Source organism: Numida meleagris, chromosome Z, assembly GCF_002078875.1.
Source record: "Numida meleagris isolate 19003 breed g44 Domestic line chromosome Z, NumMel1.0, whole genome shotgun sequence".
Classification (NCBI taxonomy): Eukaryota; Metazoa; Chordata; class Aves; order Galliformes; family Numididae; genus Numida; species Numida meleagris.
The window spans coordinates 46,506,471-46,526,138 of NC_034438.1; the positions used below are offsets into that span (position 1 = coordinate 46,506,471).

Here is a 19,668-nt window from a genome sequence, read left to right on the forward strand (position 1 = left end):
ATTTGCTTAAAATGGTTTGGGATTAGGGGGTTAAATTATGAGCTTACTGTAAGGGATCATTTGATTTCCTCTGAATTAAAAAAAAGTATTATTTAAGATAAATTCACTATAATTAATATTCAAAGATTTGTAATTTTTTCAATATTTTTACTGTTTTCCTTTATGCCTTGTATAGTCCAAATTTCCAGAGATGTTTCTCAAGTATTATTTCCGTAATGTCAGTGCTTTTATGAAGGTTGGACTTATTTCCACGCAAGTAATGAACTTGCATTGTAACATACGTTTTGATTAAGCTGCAGTACTGGAGAATGTATATTTAGAAAAGTTTAACATGGTGCCAATTGTGAATGTCAGTTTTCTATTTATTTCTGCTTTTTAGATTCTTTTTGAATTTTGACTTTAGGAAGAAAAATTTCACCTTGGAGAGAAAAAATATAACACTCTCACACTAAGTTCAGTAAACTGTAAATCATAAAACAACATACCGCAGTACCCTGGAGTTCCACAAACTGTCTTCATGGTCACCTGATCTTCCACAATTTTGGAAAGCCCAAAATCAGCTGTTAAGATTTTTTTTTAGAAATGTTAGTGTTTTTACTTCCTAACAACTATTGTTACACTGCATATATAGTTAAAAGAACATATATGCATTAAATGCACAGTACTGTCATTTCAAGGAACGATGGCCAGTTTAAGGAATCTACCCAGACTGGAGTCCAGAAGCAAGAAATTGTCTGTACAAATGAGTATTCCTGGTTCTTGGCTGACACAGATGTAACTTGTTTAACCTGAGGACTGCATATAGACAATACAACGGGACGCCTGAGAGTGTACAATCAGTGGTACAGAAACATGTGTTAGATATATATTCAGCTTTCACTTTGTGCGTAATTCAGTAAAGTAACAGAACAATTTTTGTCTTAAAAAATCATACAGTGGTAATTTCTTAGACAATTTTGGTAAAGACAATCTGGCCTTAAAAATGCAAAATAAAAGTATTTGTATTTTGTTACAGTGAATATAAAAATGCATGTTTTGATCAAGATGGAATTAATTCATATTTTATTCTGTAAGTTTATAGTTAGTGTTCACTCATCCCTAAAATGTTCATCATTTATGTACTATAATTGACCTAAACAGTAATGTATTTTACAAATAATGCCATTCATTGTAAATCAGACCTGTCTTTAAGCAAGGCAATAACCTCAATCAAAAGATAAAGAACTACTCCTTTTAAGAACAGAATACAGCATCCTGTCATTCCACCCCTCACTGCTGTAGGAGGTGCAAGACATACAGTACCTATACAATAAACTGTGTGTAGAGCTGGGTTTGTCACACAGAGGGTATAATTTTGAAAACATGCCCTTCTTATTCCAAAGTAGACTACTTTCTATTTTTCTTAAACGTTGTAGGTTTTTAATGTCAGTAAGGTATACGCAGCAGATATGTCTTCATGTTTCACATAGAAAATCTTGCTTAGGAGAGAAAACTGTAGCATTACACCTAAGCCTAGCTTCCTTCTCAGGATGATGATTCCTGCCATCTCTTGAAACTGACTGAGCTGAGCTAGTAAAGTGGAGCTATCTTTTCAGCAGAGCAGCTGTACCTTCTTCTCACTTCAGTTCTATCTAATTTGTGATCCACTGGTATGGCAGCACCTTTGGAACAGGCTGGCATCTGAGGCAGAATAAGGAAGGAGGGCTGAGGATGGAGGTGAGGGTGCTGCTCTTCTGAGGATGAATGCTCCAGAAGCAAATACCACTAGCCATCAAACCATAGCTACTAGCTACTGCATTAAACTACTACATGTAACTGTGGTTCAGAGCCATGAGAAAATATAAATGAAGACACTATCATCCTGAGATGCAATGCTTTCCTAGAAATGTGTATGAAATTACTTAAAAACAATTTTTGGAAAACTGGCTTCTGAAACCTGTGATGAACATAAGTATGATGAATATGGAACACTGTCATTCCTCACATGTTCACCTGCTCCCTGGCAAAGGAGCACAAAGTGGTACTTCCAAACTGATGGGAGCACTGAATACCTAGAATATCATTTGCTGGAAAACAGCACATGACAGAGTTCTTTAAGAAGAGAGCAGGAGCCTCTGGGTTTTTGTTCTTTTAGTACATACAAATAAGTCCTTTTCCAGCTTGATATATCTGGAATGCCACAACCCAGATCCCACCAGGGAGCACTGCACTGCTCTGTGTGAACCAGGTCAGCAGCTGTCCATGGCTGAACACAACATGACACCTGCTGGTTTCCTCAGAACTCCTCTTTGGTACCGGAAGAGTGGGACATGCCCAGCTTTTGGAAGTCAGGCCCTAGGCAAGTGGCTCCTGCTCCTGAGGGCACTGGTGCATAGCATCCTCACTCAGGAGAGCCTGACCTCTCCTCACCCCTCCCTGTGCTGTTCCAGGGTACCTTTCCTGTGCCCCATGTAAAGAGCATTTCCTCTTATCCCACAGGTCTGCCCTGAAGACATACTTGGTTTGTTTGCTTTCTTCTCTTTGTCTGCAGACTTGCACTTTTTGAGCTGATGAATCTTTTCCCTTATAATACTATTTTAGCAAAAATAGGACGCAGAAGTAGTACATGCAGCTCATCCCATGATCCTTCTTGTTCTTCCTGTGCTCTTACTGTCTACAGCTTTCTGCAAGATTTAGGCTGTAAATTCACCACAATAAGAATTCACTTTTGCGTTTGTTTTTAAAACACCATGCACTATCATGCTTCTGAAGGAGTAACATACTGTTCATTTGAGTATAAGCATTAGCTTAGAACAAAGTGGTGGTAAGAATTACGTACTGATAGCACATACTACTGGTACTAAGGAATTAGGGAAGCATCTATTTAGTGCTGCTTACCAATTTTCAGTGGTGCATCTGGTGCTGGTGTTGCATAGAGCAGATTTTCTGGCTTCAAATCACGATGCACAATTCCATTTGCATGCAGGTACTATAGATAGAGAGAAGGTCAAAACATTTACCTGAGCATAAGATAGTACGGTCAAGCATGAGCTAACAACTTCCTGGTAGTCTACAGCAGCAGTTCACTGACTGCTACTTGTGTGACACAGAATCACTTAACCAACTTCCAGCAGCTTTCTACTGCAGACCTGCTCAGTATGGGATCCTTAGAAGCATACTAAGATCTGAATAGGAAACTGAAAATTGGGAAGGCAAAGAAGGCATCATGTTCATTTGAGAAGAAAAACTACTCTTTTTAATACTTTGATAACTACTAGGAAGCAGTCTAACAGATGCTGAGATACAGAAGTCTGGCTTGGAGGAAGGCAGCTTCTATATATTACAATATTATGAGAGACAAAAAGATCGTTGATTAGATTGACTATAAAATAGACAACACTGATAAGAAAATACGTAGCGTGTGTCTTGTATAAACTATTAAAAACTTACAGTCCCTTGAGCAAGACTTCTAGGTTTTAATACAACACTCACGTTTCCAACCGTCTTGCTGAAACACATGCAGTACATGTGAATTCACTCATCACTGGATTCATGTAAAGATGTTCCTACCTTGCAGTAATGGAAGAAAACACTTCTGGGACATATGGCCACCTTCTGTGTTGCTAGAGACGGACACTGACAGAAGAGGCAAAAATGGTAAACTAGAGAAACAAATTCTGTATTTCTTGATAAAATCTCCAGCAGAAATCTCTAAAGCCTTGGAAGAATGATGCTTAAGGGTAGAATCTGAGTATTTTTATTTGAAAGTCTCCTGTTCTACCTTTTTGTGGAATCTTCTCTCAGCTGTGTTTTCACTAGTGGAAAAAATTAGTGTGTTCATTACTATGCAGAAAACAACAAGTTTTTGAATATTTGTCTGGAAAGTACAGTTACAGTGTTGAGTTAGAATCCAAGATGAATTCTTGACTGTGTATCCCTTAGTTTGCAAACTGTAGTTTGCCAGTTGCCAGTGATTACATAACATTAAGTAAGAACAGATAGCTCTTTCCTTGAGCATCATTTTAGTGACACTGAGTGCTTTTTAAGTGAGTGTTTCCCACAGTCTAAGTGTTGTCACACCTGTGTTTTCTATATAGGTGGCTAATTACTTATCCAAGGTAAAAACAGACAGTTTAAGGAGGCTTATGGACTGCCCTGTGCTACATCATTTATTGTGGTCACATCTGCATGGCTGAAAAGAACTATGTCTAGCCTGGATAAAAGCACATCTTTATCTGCCAGTGAAGACAGTCAGCGAGGATGCTCCCAGAGTTTATGCCACTGATGTGTCTCACATACAGAGGTAATAGAAGCACACAAAAAGTGCATCAAAAGCAATCACATCAAAGCACACAGAAAGTGGTTTCTGAAGATGTTTGTGTTCACATCCTGCAAATCAGTTTAGCTGACTCTGTAGGAATGAGAAGAACAGATATTTCACAATCACTTAGTGGAAAGCAGACCCTTCCAATTCATTCATATGAAATAGTTTAGACCAAATTTGTGCAGAGAAATGTTCCAGCCAAGTTTGCAGAAAGTCTTTTAGCGGGTCATTTTTTATACCCACATGTAATCTTAAAAACATTATGTGGTGTGAGGCTGAAAACATAAAAATCTCTTCTTAGTCCATTTTTATGCAAGGGAAATTTGGGAAGTACTTTGGAAAAACTCTTTAATTTTTCCTCTGTTAAGTCCTGAGAGCCTGACTCCCAGGGCTGCCAAGAACCATAACAAACGATGTCCATGCATTCATTTCATGATTTGTAATGAATTTACAGTGTGAGCTCCCTTTTTATTATATACCCATAAGAACTCTTCTAAGAAAATTTCCTCCTCTGTTCAGCCCACAATTTGCAAAAAATACAAGATGCAGGTGCCCAACAGATGTGATTTTCCCAAATAACCTAGTCCACACCTTTCAAAAACTGCCACTGTGTTCCCTCTGTGTTCCCTCCTCACAACACCCCAGCTCTTCCTATCCACTCGACCACATCTCACCTTATTTTCTCAGTATCCAAGCCCATATTTCCTGCTCATCCCTAATAACATCCTTACCTCCTCTGACCTCACCATGTGGCTACACAGGTTCCTTCATGGTTGCTGAAATCTCTTAGTCCTCTCTGCTTTGTTTTCTCTCTCCCACAGCCTCTTTGCTTAATTTTATACCTGTGGACAAGATCCGGTACTTCGACCAGCAAAGACCCACAGGTATGCTGTGTCTGAACCCTTCTTTTCTTTTGTCTCAAAGCTTGCTTTCTGAGGTATGTTTTGTGATAAGACTCTAACTGACTTACCAAGGAGGCAAATGGTGGGTGTCACCATGTGGCAATCAACATCACCGTGTGAACATTTGAAAGCATTTCCTTCAGGGCTGTTTGCCCCAGGAAGAGAGTGCTCAGGAGTGTTTACTGGCGGAAGATCTCGCCTGTGACCAAGTAGCGCCAGCTTGGTATGTGAGACTGGGGAATGATACCATCGTATCCCGTGATAAACAGGATGCGGGTGGGTACCTCCCTGCTCCCTCTTATCTGCTGGCAAGGCCCGGAAGATGGGTTTTCTCCTGAGATCCCAAAGCCAGAAGCTGCCACTCCAGAGAGAGCTGACTCAACCACTAACTGTCACTCCAAAGAGAGCTGACTTGACCAATTTGGACTTATAAATAAGTTCGTACTGCTGCTGGAGGGTGTCGTCAACCAAAGCGGTTGGCAACCGAACAACAAGCCCTGATGACCCATCACCCAAAAAGATCAACGTCAGCACTACAAACAACGCTGGACCCCTGGTGGTGACTATCTCTCTTGCTTTCTACAAAGACTCCTTGCTTTTTTTTTCTCTCTTTTCTGTCGCCCACCTTCCCTTCCCCATCTCCCTAAGCTACTAGGATTTGTAATAAACTGGTCGGGCTAACATTTGACCCATTGTGTCTTAATCTCGCCATCAGGTATACATATATTAAAAGAACCCCTTCTCCCTCCTGTAAATTGGAGCAAGACATGCTGGCATGCCAGACTGCTGCAATCTATCCCCTACCGGCAGAAGTAATGCAAGTGGATTGGGCTGCCAAGTCAGACATTTAACAGATGTCTTGTTGGCATATAGTGTATCTGAAACTTAGCCTGCTGTCAAATTATGTTGAGGTGGAGCAATATGATTACTACTTGTGATGTGAATAAACAGACAAAAGGACAGATCAAAAAAATCCGACAGTAGTTGCACTAATCAGACAGCCCATTCTTCAACAACCAAAAAGAACAAACTAGCTTCATGGAACTCCAGACCTCCAGCAGGAAAGATCTCTGACAGGAGTTCTCTAAGATGTACCTGTGTCCAAATAGCCTTGTTACTGAATGCCTCCAGTACATGCAGAAACCTTACTTTCTTCTTTTCAGATTAATTTTGTCTCTGTGCAAAGAAAGAACAACATAGCTGGGGAAGAGACTAAAATATAAGACTTAAGAGGAGTGGTTGGAGGAACTGGAGTAGTTTAGGCTGAAGAAAAGGAGACTAAGGAGAGAACTTATGACTTTCTATGACTACCTAAAAGGAGGTTGCAGAGAGGGGGGTGTTCATCTTCTTTCAGGTCACAAGCAACAAGAGGCAAAGAAACAGTCTCACACTGCAGTAGGAGAGGTTTAGCGTGGATATCAGGAAATTTCTTCATGGAGAAGGGTGGTCAAGCACTGTGATGGGCTACCCAGGGTAGCAGTAGAGTCCATATCCCTACAGGTATTTAGGACAGGGCATTAAGGAACATGGTTTAGCAATGGGACTCGGTAGGCCAGCTGGCTGGTTGGACCTTGGGCCTTGTTTGTTAGTTTTCACCAGTCCCAAAAGCCCAAGTGAAAAGTGTCCAGCAACCATCTACTCATCATGTTGACACAGTGGCTCCTAGTATTGAAGACTACTTGATAATTACATTGCATTTTATAAGGTGAACAGTGCTCTGAATTTTACTGTGCTTTAGAAATTTTTACTGATCTTTTAGGGTCCATTTAGAAACACATTAGTTAAATTAACATAATTCACATTGTTATAATTCATAGATATTTCAATTTATGTATGCTTTTTTTCTCATATATTGATTTTAATGAATGGAATTTTCCTTTATAGTGCCTCCGTGGCATAAGTTCAAAAATAACTCTTTCTGTCTTCCAGCCTAGAGTACAGCTTTGGGCATTACATACTCTCATACTACCAGAATAGTTAATCTGTGTTCTACTATTTACACGCTACGTCTCTAAATGGTTAAATATACTACTAAATGCGACAATCAGGGACCAAGAACCAAATTAGAACAGTGTAGTAGGTGGCAACCGAAGGTACGGGATGGGACGCGCTAGGACCTCCCCTGCCCCAGAGGTTGTGGGTGTAGACGAAGCGAACAAAGAGATAAGGGAGATAAGGAAGGATATATAAGACTTTGTAACGGGGCAATAAACTCCATTTTGCCGCTCATCATATTGGTGTGTGCACGTGTCAGGATGGCCAGGGACTAGGTGTTAGTCCTTGCAAAACAGGGTGCAGTTTACGAACGGAATATCTGGTGCTGAGTAGTCAGCAGAACAGGTACTGACTCACTTCACAATCCAGGCTTTGCTGAACTACGTAATTTTTCCCACCTGTAAGATACATGATGAGACTTGAAAAACATTTTAATTCTATGGATGGTTGAAAAGTTTTTAGATGGATGATGCTGTACAATCATTTAATACAGCACACGTGTAAAATGTGATTATAACATTAAGAGATAGTCTTCCAGTAACTAAAAGTCCTGCTTTCACTTTCTTTTGATTTTCAAAAGGCAATATTCAACACTGAAAGAATGCACGGGCATAGCATTTGTCTGATTGCAGCTTTGCACATTTGTGTTAGTGAAATGAGGTGGATACAGAAAATTTAATTTTATATTATGATGCTGTATTTCCATGGCAACATTACATGGCTATATTTAGAACTAGTATGCCTTGTAACATCTATGTACTAAAATGTAAGACTTACTTATAGAGCCATTTCATCTGAATGATTAGATGTGGACAGAAGAGAGGACAGAGCATGGCCTATGGAAGAAGTCCTACAGAAGAAGTACTCTCTGTGTGCAACACTTTCATCAGGTAAGCTGGTCCATGGCATAGGGAAGACAAATTACGTTTTCCTATGCACCTGCTTCTCCGATTTTTTGAAACAGCAATGCAGGTGCTATACAATGAGACAGTACTGATTTTAAAGAACAGAAGTCTATTACACTTAGCAAAGATAAATGAATAAGAAAAAATAAAATGGAAACTATGTAGGCTGCTCTGAAAGTAATGTCTCCTATTTATCTCCATGAAAACTACAACAGAAACAAATAGTACAATAGCACTATTTGATAGAGCAAATTCTTAATCAAAACACTTCTTCAACATAGTCACCATCATTAGCTATGTATTTTCACCAGTGATCAACAAGGACCAACAAGAACAATATGGAGTGACAGCATTTGTGGACAAAGGGAAGGCGACTGAAGTCATTTACCTGGACTTGTGCAAGGCCTTTGACATGGTCCCCCACTGCATCCTTATCTCCAAATTGGAGAGATGTGGATTTGATGGGTGGACCACCCAGTGGATAAGGAATTAGTTGAAAGGCTGCAGACAAAGGGTGGTGATCAGTGGTTCTATGTCCAGGTGGAGGCCAGGAACGAGCAGTGTCCCCCAGGGGGCTGCCTTGGGACCAGTGCTCTTTAACACCTTTATCAGTGACATCGATGATAGAATTGAGTGCACCCTCAGCAAGTTTGCTGATAACACCAAGCTGAGTGGTGCGGTTGACACAATGGAAGGAAGGGATGCCACCCAGAGGGACCTCAACAGACTTGAAAGGTGGGCCCGGGTGAATCTAATGAGGTTCAACACAGCAAAGTGCAAGGTTTTGCACTTGTGCCAGAAGAATCCCAGGCATACATACAGACTGGGAGGAGCAGTCCTTGAGAGTAGCCCTGCAGAGAAGGACCTGGGGGTCCTGGTGGATGAAAAACTGAACATGAGCCAGCAGTGTGCTCTTGCAGCTTGGAAAGCAAATGGTATCTTGGGCTCCATTAGAAGAAGGGTGGCCAGCAGGGAGAGGGAGGTGATTGTCCCTCTCTACTCTGCCCTCATGAGGCCTCACCTGGAGTACTGCATCCAGGTCTGGGGCCCCCAATACAAGAAAGACAGGGAGCTGTTGGAGAGGGCCCAGAGAAGGGACACAAAGATGATCAGAGGGAATGGAGCATCTCCCCTGCAAAGACTGTCTGAGGGAGCTGGGCTTGTTCAGCGTGGAGAAGAGAAGGCTGCAGGGTGACCTCACTGCATCCTTCCAGTACCTAAAAGGGAGCCTACAAACAGGCGGAGAGTCAACTCTTTACAAGGGTAGGACAAGGGGAAATGGTTTTAAGTTGAAGGAGGAAAGATTTAGGTTGGATATCAGGGGGAAGTTCTTTACCAAGAGAGTGGTGAGGTGCTGGCACAGGCTGCCCAGAGAGGCTGTGGATGCCCCATCCCTGGAGGGGACAGGTTGGGTGAGGCCCTGGGCAGCCTGGTGGAGGTTGGTGGCCCTGCCTGTGGGGGGGGGGGGGGGCGGGGGGGGGGGTGGGGGGGGCCCGGGGGGGGGGGGGGGGTTGGAGCTTGATGATCCTTGAGGTCCCTTCCAAACCAACCCATTCTATGATTCTATGAAGAACCTGCATGCCATGCTCATAATTGTACAGCTGTAGCAAAAGTTTCTCTTTCACAGCAGAGTGATGTGAAATGCCCTGCTCACCACTTCACTGCACTCGCATCCACTGTTTCGTCTCCATAAATGTTCAGCATGCACTAATGAATGTCAGTGGTTGCCATTTTTTCTGCATGGAGGAATTAAATGACAGACCTTTGCTTTATGCACACTTCCATTTTAGATGCCATTGTTTCAGACTGCCCATCTGCTGCCATCTGTCACATGGAAACAAAATGGCACAGAATATTGGTGGGAAGGTTAAGCCTCTACTGGCATTCCACCAACATCTGCCTCTGGTGTCATGGGCCAACATTATAACTAAACTATTTTTGGAGCAGCCCTTGTAGAAACAACAGAGACCTGGCACAGTCTGTATCAAAAGAATGAATACAAAAGCAAAAGAAATAAGATAAACAGTGAAAAAATATACTTGCTAAGCACAGTGCCTTGCACATCCTACAAACACACTTCTTTTTCAGTTACTTGGGCCAGTGAGACGTATGTAGGCCAGGCAGATGAATCAGCTATACTTCAGGTACGCTGTAGGGTACTGCTTTATCACTCAATAGCATCTCAGATAATCAGGGGCAAATATATTCTAGGAAAATTGATCCTGACAGTCTTATTACTCTTTGATAAACTTTGAGGACAGACTCAGCAAGACACCGACTTGGAATAACACACAGGACCTCTTCTGAAAGACACACCAGTTAAAATACAATCAGCCTTCATCTTGGCCTTTATTTGCATGGTACACAAAGCAACTCATGAGTAAATCATTGCCATGACTCCAGTTGTGACTGCAGAAGAAAGATTTTTTCTTTCACCTGTTTTTTTAAATCTTCTTCCAAACTGCTGCATAAGAGCTTCATTTTCTTTTTGTTTTACCCTTTAATAGCAATGGTTCCTATCTAAATTTAAAGATTTTATGACAAAAGGATGAATAAAGACTACTGAAAACTATGCCTTTTTTTTTTCTTAATTTTATTTATGGAACCTATCGCAGAGAAATGTAGACAAGTAAGGCAGAAATGAACCTGAATTATCTACTCCTATACTCAATTACATCTACAACAGATGTTTGTTCAATTTATGCTTAAAGTTCACTCATACTAGAGTCTCTGCAACCTCCCTGTGTGATTTATTTCAAGGCTGTGCTACGCTGACCACTAAAATTTTCTTCCCCATGACTTGCCTCTGGATCTTTACATAGGTAGATGAAGCACTTGGTTTCTTATACACCATAGATGCAGAAAGCAAATTATTCTGTTTTCTGCAAAGGCTTTCTGTGTACTTATTACCAAACATCAGATCAGACTTCCCTCTTAACACTACAATATCATCTTTTCTAGACCCGTGATTCCTCCTGTTGCTCTTCCATAGGCTACACTGGCTTGCATCAATGTATTCAAAATGCAAATATGCATTTCAGCTGTGGCCTGAAAAAGTTTACAGGACATACTGATAAACATATATGATTTTTATAATTGGCTGACTGGGTGCAGCCAATTATAAAAAGATCTAAATGATTTGAATAACCTCTAACTTAGCATTTTCTTACTCTAAGCTTACATCTTACCACTCTGTAACTGGTATTAATTGTGCTAGACATCCAGTAGCAGCTGAACTTTTAATAAAATAAAGCAAAAAAGACAAAGATGCTTCTTCTTTCAGAACATTTCATTCACCAGTGTTTCTTCATATGAGGATGACTAATTTTGCTACCATTCTTACCTCATGCTAGATGCATCTTGATTTTTGCCCTGGCCTTTTCTGACTTTATTCTTCACACTCCTACAATGCTCCTAACTCCAGCTTAAACAACCTGACATATTTTCTGCTTTCTATATATTCAGGCTGTGTTTGACTCCAGGATGTATAGCCCCTGCCTGAGCACTGTCCCTCATCTGAACAGACTGGTGAGAAACCAGCTGACCTTTGACCACATCACTATGCTTATAGCATCCTACCCTCTCTCAGGCACAGAGCTGCTGCTGGCAGCACTGAAGATTACCTTCTATCAGTAAGTAAGGAAAAATTCTTAAAATGCCTTTGTTTCCACTTGTGAGACTGACTGTGAGCCTTCACAGCCTTTGGGTTTTGTGGCTTCTCCTCAAGAACTTCTGCCAAGCACACCTATAGCGTGACTGCCACACTCATAAACATCAGATTCACTCCTGTTATCAAAGGGCAAATTTCTACCATTTTTATTACCATGTAAGGACATCCATGTTGAATTTGTCATGAAATCCGTCTTGCAAGTTCCCCAAGGAGGAACAAAATCTGTAGGTATGAAGTCAGTATTGGACATCTAGAGCTACAAATACAGACACTAAACCTATAAAAGGCTGAAAAAACATGTTTTCTTCTCCCTTTGCAGGAATGTCTAGACGTATAATTAAGTTATTTCTGTAGCCCTTAGAAAAGTGTGTCATTGTGTAATAAAAGCTACTGCATAGCAATTTAGTTTGATTACTGCTATATAATGTTTGATAGGGCTAATTTATGAAGTTTCTGAAGAGAAAGTTTAAATAAGCTTTTAATAATGTAATAAAATAGAGACAGATTACTCATGAAAGAGGAAAATACGCATTCTTGTTTCCTATTTTTAGGAAGGAGAGTGAGCTCTCTGTTAATCACTTCATGCGTACAGAAGGTCAAAGTCAGTCTCCATGTAATTGGTGTCTGTAATAATCACAAAGCACATAGCATACACTCTACATTGGTGTACTTTGCAAAACAAGCCACATTTAGAGAAATCTAAAATTTCAGTTAGTCAGGGGCTATATCCTGTTATTGAATTTTGTGTGTGTCCAGTGATTTACAATTCACACATATCATAACTACCCAAAAACTAAAGATTGGTACAAGATATGTGACCTGGATCTATTACAGTGTTACTCTAGAGCAAATGATGCAATCCTTCTACAGCACAGGTTCCATACCCTTAGTGACAATACTTCCATACTCTAAGTGACAAGTGTAAAAGGGGAATACGGCTACCTAATGATCAGTCATTGAAATTCTGCTATCTCTGCTGAAGTCACCATAAAACTCCACTGCTTCCAGTGATTCAAGCTGCATTTAAAAACAGTAATACAACTACTGAGTGGCTTCTTTCTGTGCTTCCACTTACCTCTCAGACTGCAAGTACCCTGGAATGCAAAAGTGGATCTGAAAACCTGTATCACTGGACTTTGGCATTTGGGTCAAGTGATTTCTGCTGATTATGAAAAAGTGAATTTAATTATTTGCTTGTTTACAGGATAAACAACCTATTTAGGACTATAATTGTGTATTTTGTTAATTTGTTTCAAAATGGAAAAAAAAATCAAAATATTTTGGAAACGAAGGGACTTTTTGATAAGTATTGTAGAGTCTGAGAATTCTTGCTTAAAGAGCTTTAAAAAAAAGACACTTCAGTGATGCTGTCAGACCCCAGCTGCACGGGGATCAGTGAGGTTGCTGTAGTAAAAGTGCACAATCAAGTTATGCAGCCAGTGTAATTTTCCCTCTTTCACTGTTGCCTTACTTCAGTGACACTGTCTTTGGGACCAAATGAACAGAAGACCATTTTATCATTGCAGAAAATAAAAGGAATATTGATTTATTTTCAGAAAGTCTGGAATTTCATCATGTGGGTAATAATAAAAAGGAATATTAGAAAGGAGTCAAATTCTATTATTCTATTTCTATATTAGAAAGGAGTCAAATTTGCAGACGACACCAAGCTGGCAGGAAGTGTCGATCTGCCTGGGGTAGAGAGGCCCTACAGAGAGATCTGGACAGGCTGGATCTCTGGGCTGAAGCCAACGGGATGAGGTTCAACAAGACCAAGTGCCGGGTCCTGCACTTTGGCCGCAACAACCCCAGGCAGTGCTACAGGCTTGGGGCAGAGTGGTTGGAAAGTTGTATGGAGGAAACGGACCTAGGGGTAGCAGTTGATGCTCGGCTGAGCATGAGCCAGCAGTGTGCCCAGGTGGCCAAGAAGGCCAATGGCATCCTGGCTTGTATCAGAAATAGTGTTGCCAGTAGGAGTAGGGAAGTCATTGTCCCTCTGTACTCAGCCCTAGTGAGGCCCCACCTCGAGTACTGTGTCCAGTTTTGGGCCCCTCACTGCAAAAAAGACATTGAGGCCCTGAAGCGTGTTCAGAGGAGGGCGACAAAGCTGGTCAGGGGTCTGGAGCACAGGCCTTATGAGGAGCGGCTGAGGGAGCTGGGATTGTTCAGCCTGGAGAAGAGGAGGCTCAGGGGAGACCTTATCGCTCTCTATAACTACCTGAAGGGAGGTTGTAGTGAGCTGGGGGTCAGCCTCTTCTCTCTTGTAACTAGCGACAGGACGAGGGGGAATGGCCTCAAGTTGCGCCAGGGGAGATTTAGGCTGGACTTTAGGAAATACTACTTTTCTGAAAGAGTGGTCAGGCGCTGGAATGGGCTGCCCAGGGAGGTGGTTGAGTCACCGTCCCTGGAGATGTTCAGGAAACATTTAGATATAGCGTTGGGAGACATGGTTTAGTGGTGTTGTTGCTGGTAGGTGGATGGTTGGACTAGGTGATCTTGTAGGTCTTTTCCAACCTAGCTAATTCTATGATTCTATGATTCTAAGAGCTTACCTACAGGCTTATTCTTTACATTTGTCTTGCTTTTATTGGTAGAAATGGGAAAGTGAAACATGGCACTTTGCTCCTCAAAACACTGACTTCCAAATATTTTCATGAAACTTTGATTATTTTAGCTAAAGTAATTTAAAAGAATATTATTTTAATGGAAAAAAGCATATTTGCCTTTGTACTTTGTACAAATATGTATTAGCACATCTCATTTGATTTACGAATTCAGACTACAAATCTGTGTATTATTAAACTGTATGCAGAAATGCACCAGTATAGATGCATAGATCTGAATCATATTCTTTTCTTTGCTAGTCTTCATATCGAAAGGTATGACAAAATACCTCAGATGGGAATTTCTTAAGTAAGCAATTAGATTATATAGAAATTTAAGTGTAAGCTCCAAAATTAATTACTTTCTTTTACATTTGAAAATGTTTTTATGTATGCTAATGTTTCAGAAGAGTAAATCAGCAATAGTGATTATGACATTTTACCAGGTGAGATCGCAGCAATTCACACACAGCCATTTCTGTACAGTCTAACATATGTGGGAAAGGATAACGCACACACCTTCCCACGCAAATCCCAAATAAACGAGTTTGTGCAGGGAGTTAACTGCCTACAGTGTCATGAAGTTCTCTGAAACTGTAAGTAGGCCACAGCACCAAAGTAGGTAGAACAGCTTTGCTGCAATAGCTTTCAGTAGCTTTTTGCTACTATTTTTGCTATTGCAGTAGCTTTTGCTCAGATCCATGCAAATTAGCCACCCACTTGCAGAATCTCTGAATCCACCGTAGAACTATCATACATTAATGCTGCTCTTCACACAGCCACTCTGCTCAGTCTTTCTTTTCCTGCATGCCTGGGGTGAAGTGGACAAGGATGCCGTTTCTTTTCCTGCAGCAGGACATTGCGCAGGGAAGCTTTCCCACTGCAGCCTCCTCACCTACTGGGCACCCACGACAGGCCTGGCTTCAGTCAGGTTGCTTAACAAAACAGCAAAGAGTGTATTTTGTTTTGGGAAAATTCAGTCATTTGTGATGAAGTTCAAAAGAAATGTGTATAAGATGCAGCACAGTGCTGCAGAACTGTAGTGGGTAGAACCCAGCTAAGTTGTGCAAATGTGTGCCAGAGCTGCCAAACTGCCGTACATTTCAATCTTCCACAAGGAGGAGATGCAAAAACAAAAACATAAATAAATGAACCACCACCCCCCAAAAAAACCCCACACAAAACAAACAACAACAACAAAAACCAAACCAAACCAAAAAAATCAAAAAAAAAAAACCCAAGCCACAGGAAAACTGAAATGAAAATCTTGGTATTTTGACTTTACTTTGTGGGCAGATGCTACTCCCAATGCAATATAAAGCAACACTTTCCAATCTGCAGACCCTGAGGCTATTTTTGTAGGAAAGCAACAATAATTCATAACAAACTCCAATAATATGAGTGTTTTCTGCAGTTAGTAGTGACAAAATACAGGTATGAACATGTTCCCATCTCCAACCTTGCCTCAGGTTCTGCAGTTAGAAAAGCTGCTCATGGCAGAGGAGTACAGGATGGAAAATCAACCCAGGTGTATTCTCTTACAAGATCCTCTTGGAAGAGATGTTAAAGCACATGTGAAGCAAAGAGGTGATCCAAGAACTAGCATAGCTTCACCAAGGGCAGATCTTGCCTGACAAATTTGACAGCATTCTACGACTGTGTAATAGCATCATGGACAAAATAAAATCTACTGATGCCACCTACCTGGACTTCTGCAAGGCCTTTGACAGGGTCCCACAACATATCCTTATCTAATTGGAGAAATACGGATTTGAAGGCAGGAACATTCATGTGGAAAAAAAGTTGGTTGGATGGACCATAGCCAGAGGGTTGTGGTCAATGGTTCTATGTCCAGGTGCAGGCCAGTGATGAGTAGTGTCCCCCAGGGGTCTGTCTTGGTATCAGTGCTCTTCAACATCTTTATCAATAACACAGATGATGGGATTGAGTGCACCGTCAGCAAGTTTGCAGATGACATCAAACTGAGTGGTGCAGTTGATACAGCAGAAGGAGGGGATGCCATCCAGAGGGACCTGGACAGGCTTGAAAAGTGGGTCCACAAAAACCTAATGAAGTTCAACAAGGCCAAGTGCAAGGTCTTGCTGTTGGGTAGGAGCAATCCAAGATATATGTACTGACCGTGAGAAGAACTTATTGATAACAGCCCTGGGGACAGAAGGATTTGGGGGTTCTGGTGGACAAAAAGCTGGACATGAGCCAGCTGTGTGCTCTTGCAGCCCAGAAGGCCAATTGTATCATGGACTGCATCAAAAGAGGGGTGGCCAGCAGGGCAAGAGAGATGATTGTCCCCGCTCTGCTATGCCCTCCTGAGGCCCCATCCAGAGTACTGTGTCCAGATCTGAGCCTTCAGCACAAGAAGAATACAGAGCTATAGGAGCAGGTCCAGAGGAGGGCCATGAGGATGATCAGAAGGCTGGAGCACCTATCTTATGAAGAAAGGCTGAAGGAGCTGAGCTTGTTCAGTCCGGAGAGGAGAAGGCTCCAAGGAGACCTCATTGTGGCCTGCCAGTACTCGAGGAAAGCTTATTAGCAGGAGGCAGAACAACTTTTTACACAAGCAGACAGGAAAAGGGGGAAACACTTTAAACTAAAAGAGGGAAGATTTAGACTAGAAGTTTGGAAGAAATTCTTCACTCAGAGGGCAGTGAGGCACTGGTACAGGATGCCCAGAAAGGTTGTGAAAGCCCCATCCCTGGAGCTTGGATGGGGCCCCAGGCATCCTGATCTATTGGTTGGCAACCCTGCCCATTGCAGAGGGGTTGGGACTGGGTGGGCTTTAAGGTCCCTTCCAACCTAAGTCATTCTGTGATTCTATGATTACAGCTTACAGCTAGAGAAAATATTACCCACATGTGACAAACTGCAGTGAATTCTATGAAATAAATGGAAATGCTTCTGTTATCCTCAGTGAAAGCAAAGTACGTGTACTAGTTTTGCTTTTTATTACATACTACCATCATAATTCAAATATCTTGCTATCCTTGATCAACCTAATGCCAACACTGTAGCTGTCAAAGAGAGCTAAGGCCTTCTCCTTCAAATTGATGAAATTAAATGCAGTGACTGTCACTCAATCACGTTATTACTTTCCTTGCTCTGAGGGATGAAAAACAATTTGAAATTAAAAACAATTAAAGATGGTCATATATTTTTGTTTCTGGATTTTAATTTAGGACTGTGTTTTTTGTAGTGTATGCAGCAGGCTTAAATTTAACTCATGAGGTAAAATTTACCTCATACTAAAAACCAACTGCAGAATAATTAGGAATCCTTCTGACACACAGTCTGGTGTTTGGTAATTTAGCTTGACAATTTCTATGAGATAAAAAATGTATCTATTACAAATTGTGAATTGAGGGGATGATGATGCTAAAATACTGTTCTTAAAAACATTTCACCCTAGCTGACATGCTTCTTTCTCTTTACACATTTTAATTTTATTTACAGAGATTTTGACGATTTTCTTTTTCATCACGTATCTCTGAACTTAAAATTAAATCAGCGTTAAGATCAACATGCTATTTAGGTCTCAGTCAAGTCATTGGCTAAATTACTATTGATTAGAGTGAGAAAACAATCTGACTGAGGAACTCTGAAGATTCTCACGGAAAGTTATGTCTCCTCATTACATCCTAATAAAGAATGACACCATTTAAATGTGCTTCTAATCATAGAGACTTTTGGCTTACTAAGCTTTCAGTTATGAATGTGAAATATAGCAAAGAAAGATTCAGATGAAAATTCAAAGCCTTTCACAGTGCTATGTGGTAAAAATAAGTGAAAGTAGCGCAAGCCCTCTTTACTTAGCCTTTTCAGGTTATGATTGAACAGATTTGCTAGACTAAAAAGTGTTAATGGAAAATAAATCTGTGTTAATTTTAACATGTTTCAGAACATACTGTGCTACTTCTGCCTCAGATGAGCCTGTGATCACAAAATCGCAACTGCACTAGGCACAACAGCAGATGTAAATGTAAACACTGAAGGAGAAAACAGCAGTCTGCCTTTGGGTTATTTATGGAGCAAAATATCATAATCTTTGGAGGTTTTATCAACCAAACTTCATGCAACAATCACAGTTATCAGTGCGTCTGGATTTCAGTAAGGTATTTGATATTACTTTAGATCAATTACTGCTTTAGCAAATGTTTGAACTGAAGAAAATAGAGATGAATAGGAGAAATGCAAAACACAATGAAAGCACGGTGAAGTGGAAAAGTGAAGCTAATAGAGGATGAAGGAACTATTTTCTCTAGCATTTTCACTTGTTTGCTACTTCTTAACTTTCAAAAAATTAAGAGCACCATTCTTTTACTGAACTGGAGAGTATTATCAGTACCCTCGAAAGTAACACTTAGGGAGAAAAAAAAAAAAAACAACCCACAAACTTGAGATTTTTGAAAAGCCGGTATTAATAAATGCTAAGTCATCCATTTAGGTATTAATGGCAGGATTTATTTATGTTACCTGGTAGAGTCTTAGTTTAAACAAATGAGAAAAACTTAGCTCTAAGAGTTGCTCAAAGGTTATGTGCCACCAATAAAACACAGCTCTGAAAAAGTTAAATGCAATCAAAGGGCAAAGCAGGTAAAATTAGGCAGTGGCAGAAGGCAGTGGAAAGTACTTAACTGATGGCAGAAGGCTGTGGAGAAAGCTCTTCGGAAGAACTGGAAATCAGTGGGGGAGCAGGAAGGCTGCTGTGTGATGATGCCAAACCTTCCTTGTTCAGCAATGCAAAGGTCAGATGAAGGATTTGACCGCTGCCTGTAACTAAAAAACCCGGCAGGGTGGAAGGATATGATTAAAGTAAAGGATTCTTGGCACACACAAACAGCCAAAAACTAGCTATGAATATCTTTAGGCTAGAAATAAGAAAAAGGCTCCTAACTGTGAAAGTCACAAGTATTCAGGACAACCTTCCAAGAAATGTGGAGAGGTCAAAATACGAACTGCTGCTCAGTACACTTAAAAGAGGGCTACAAGATATAGAGTCTGTGGGGCAGAGACTGCAGTGAAGAGCAAAGGAAATACATAGCCCAACTTCCTCTGTAACCGCAAAGGCTGGTTCTGGGCAGATGCCTATGCTACCCGCCAGGGCCGCAGTGATGCAGACAGGCAGCTGCCCTCAGTACTTCTGGGGGATGGGAGGCAGCAACCTGCTGGGGCCCTCCTTCTCTTTCTCCACCTCCTTCTCCTTGTCATGCTGCCTCTGCTTCCTAGCCACCATTACCCACTCTCCTCTCCTCTCCTCTCCTCTCCTCTCCTCTCC

At 41.1% G+C, this 19,668-nt stretch overlaps 1 protein-coding gene across 5 annotated transcripts in view; it reads right to left on the reverse strand.

Annotated features, from left to right (window-relative positions):
- Positions 1-19,668, reverse strand: part of CAMK4 (calcium/calmodulin dependent protein kinase IV) — a 166,015-nt gene that overhangs the window by 20,504 nt on the left and 125,843 nt on the right. For 3 of the 5 annotated variants that reach the window (XM_021380303.1, XM_021380306.1, XM_021380302.1), the window contains 3 exons: positions 3,550-3,615; positions 2,878-2,968; positions 486-560 (listed from right to left, as the gene is read on the reverse strand). In XM_021380303.1, coding sequence (XP_021235978.1) covers positions 486-560; positions 2,878-2,968; positions 3,550-3,615 — 232 coding nt within the window. The remainder of the gene's footprint in view (positions 1-485; positions 561-2,877; positions 2,969-3,549; positions 3,616-19,668) is intronic. The other 2 variants (XM_021380304.1, XM_021380307.1) reach the window with 1 other exon arrangement.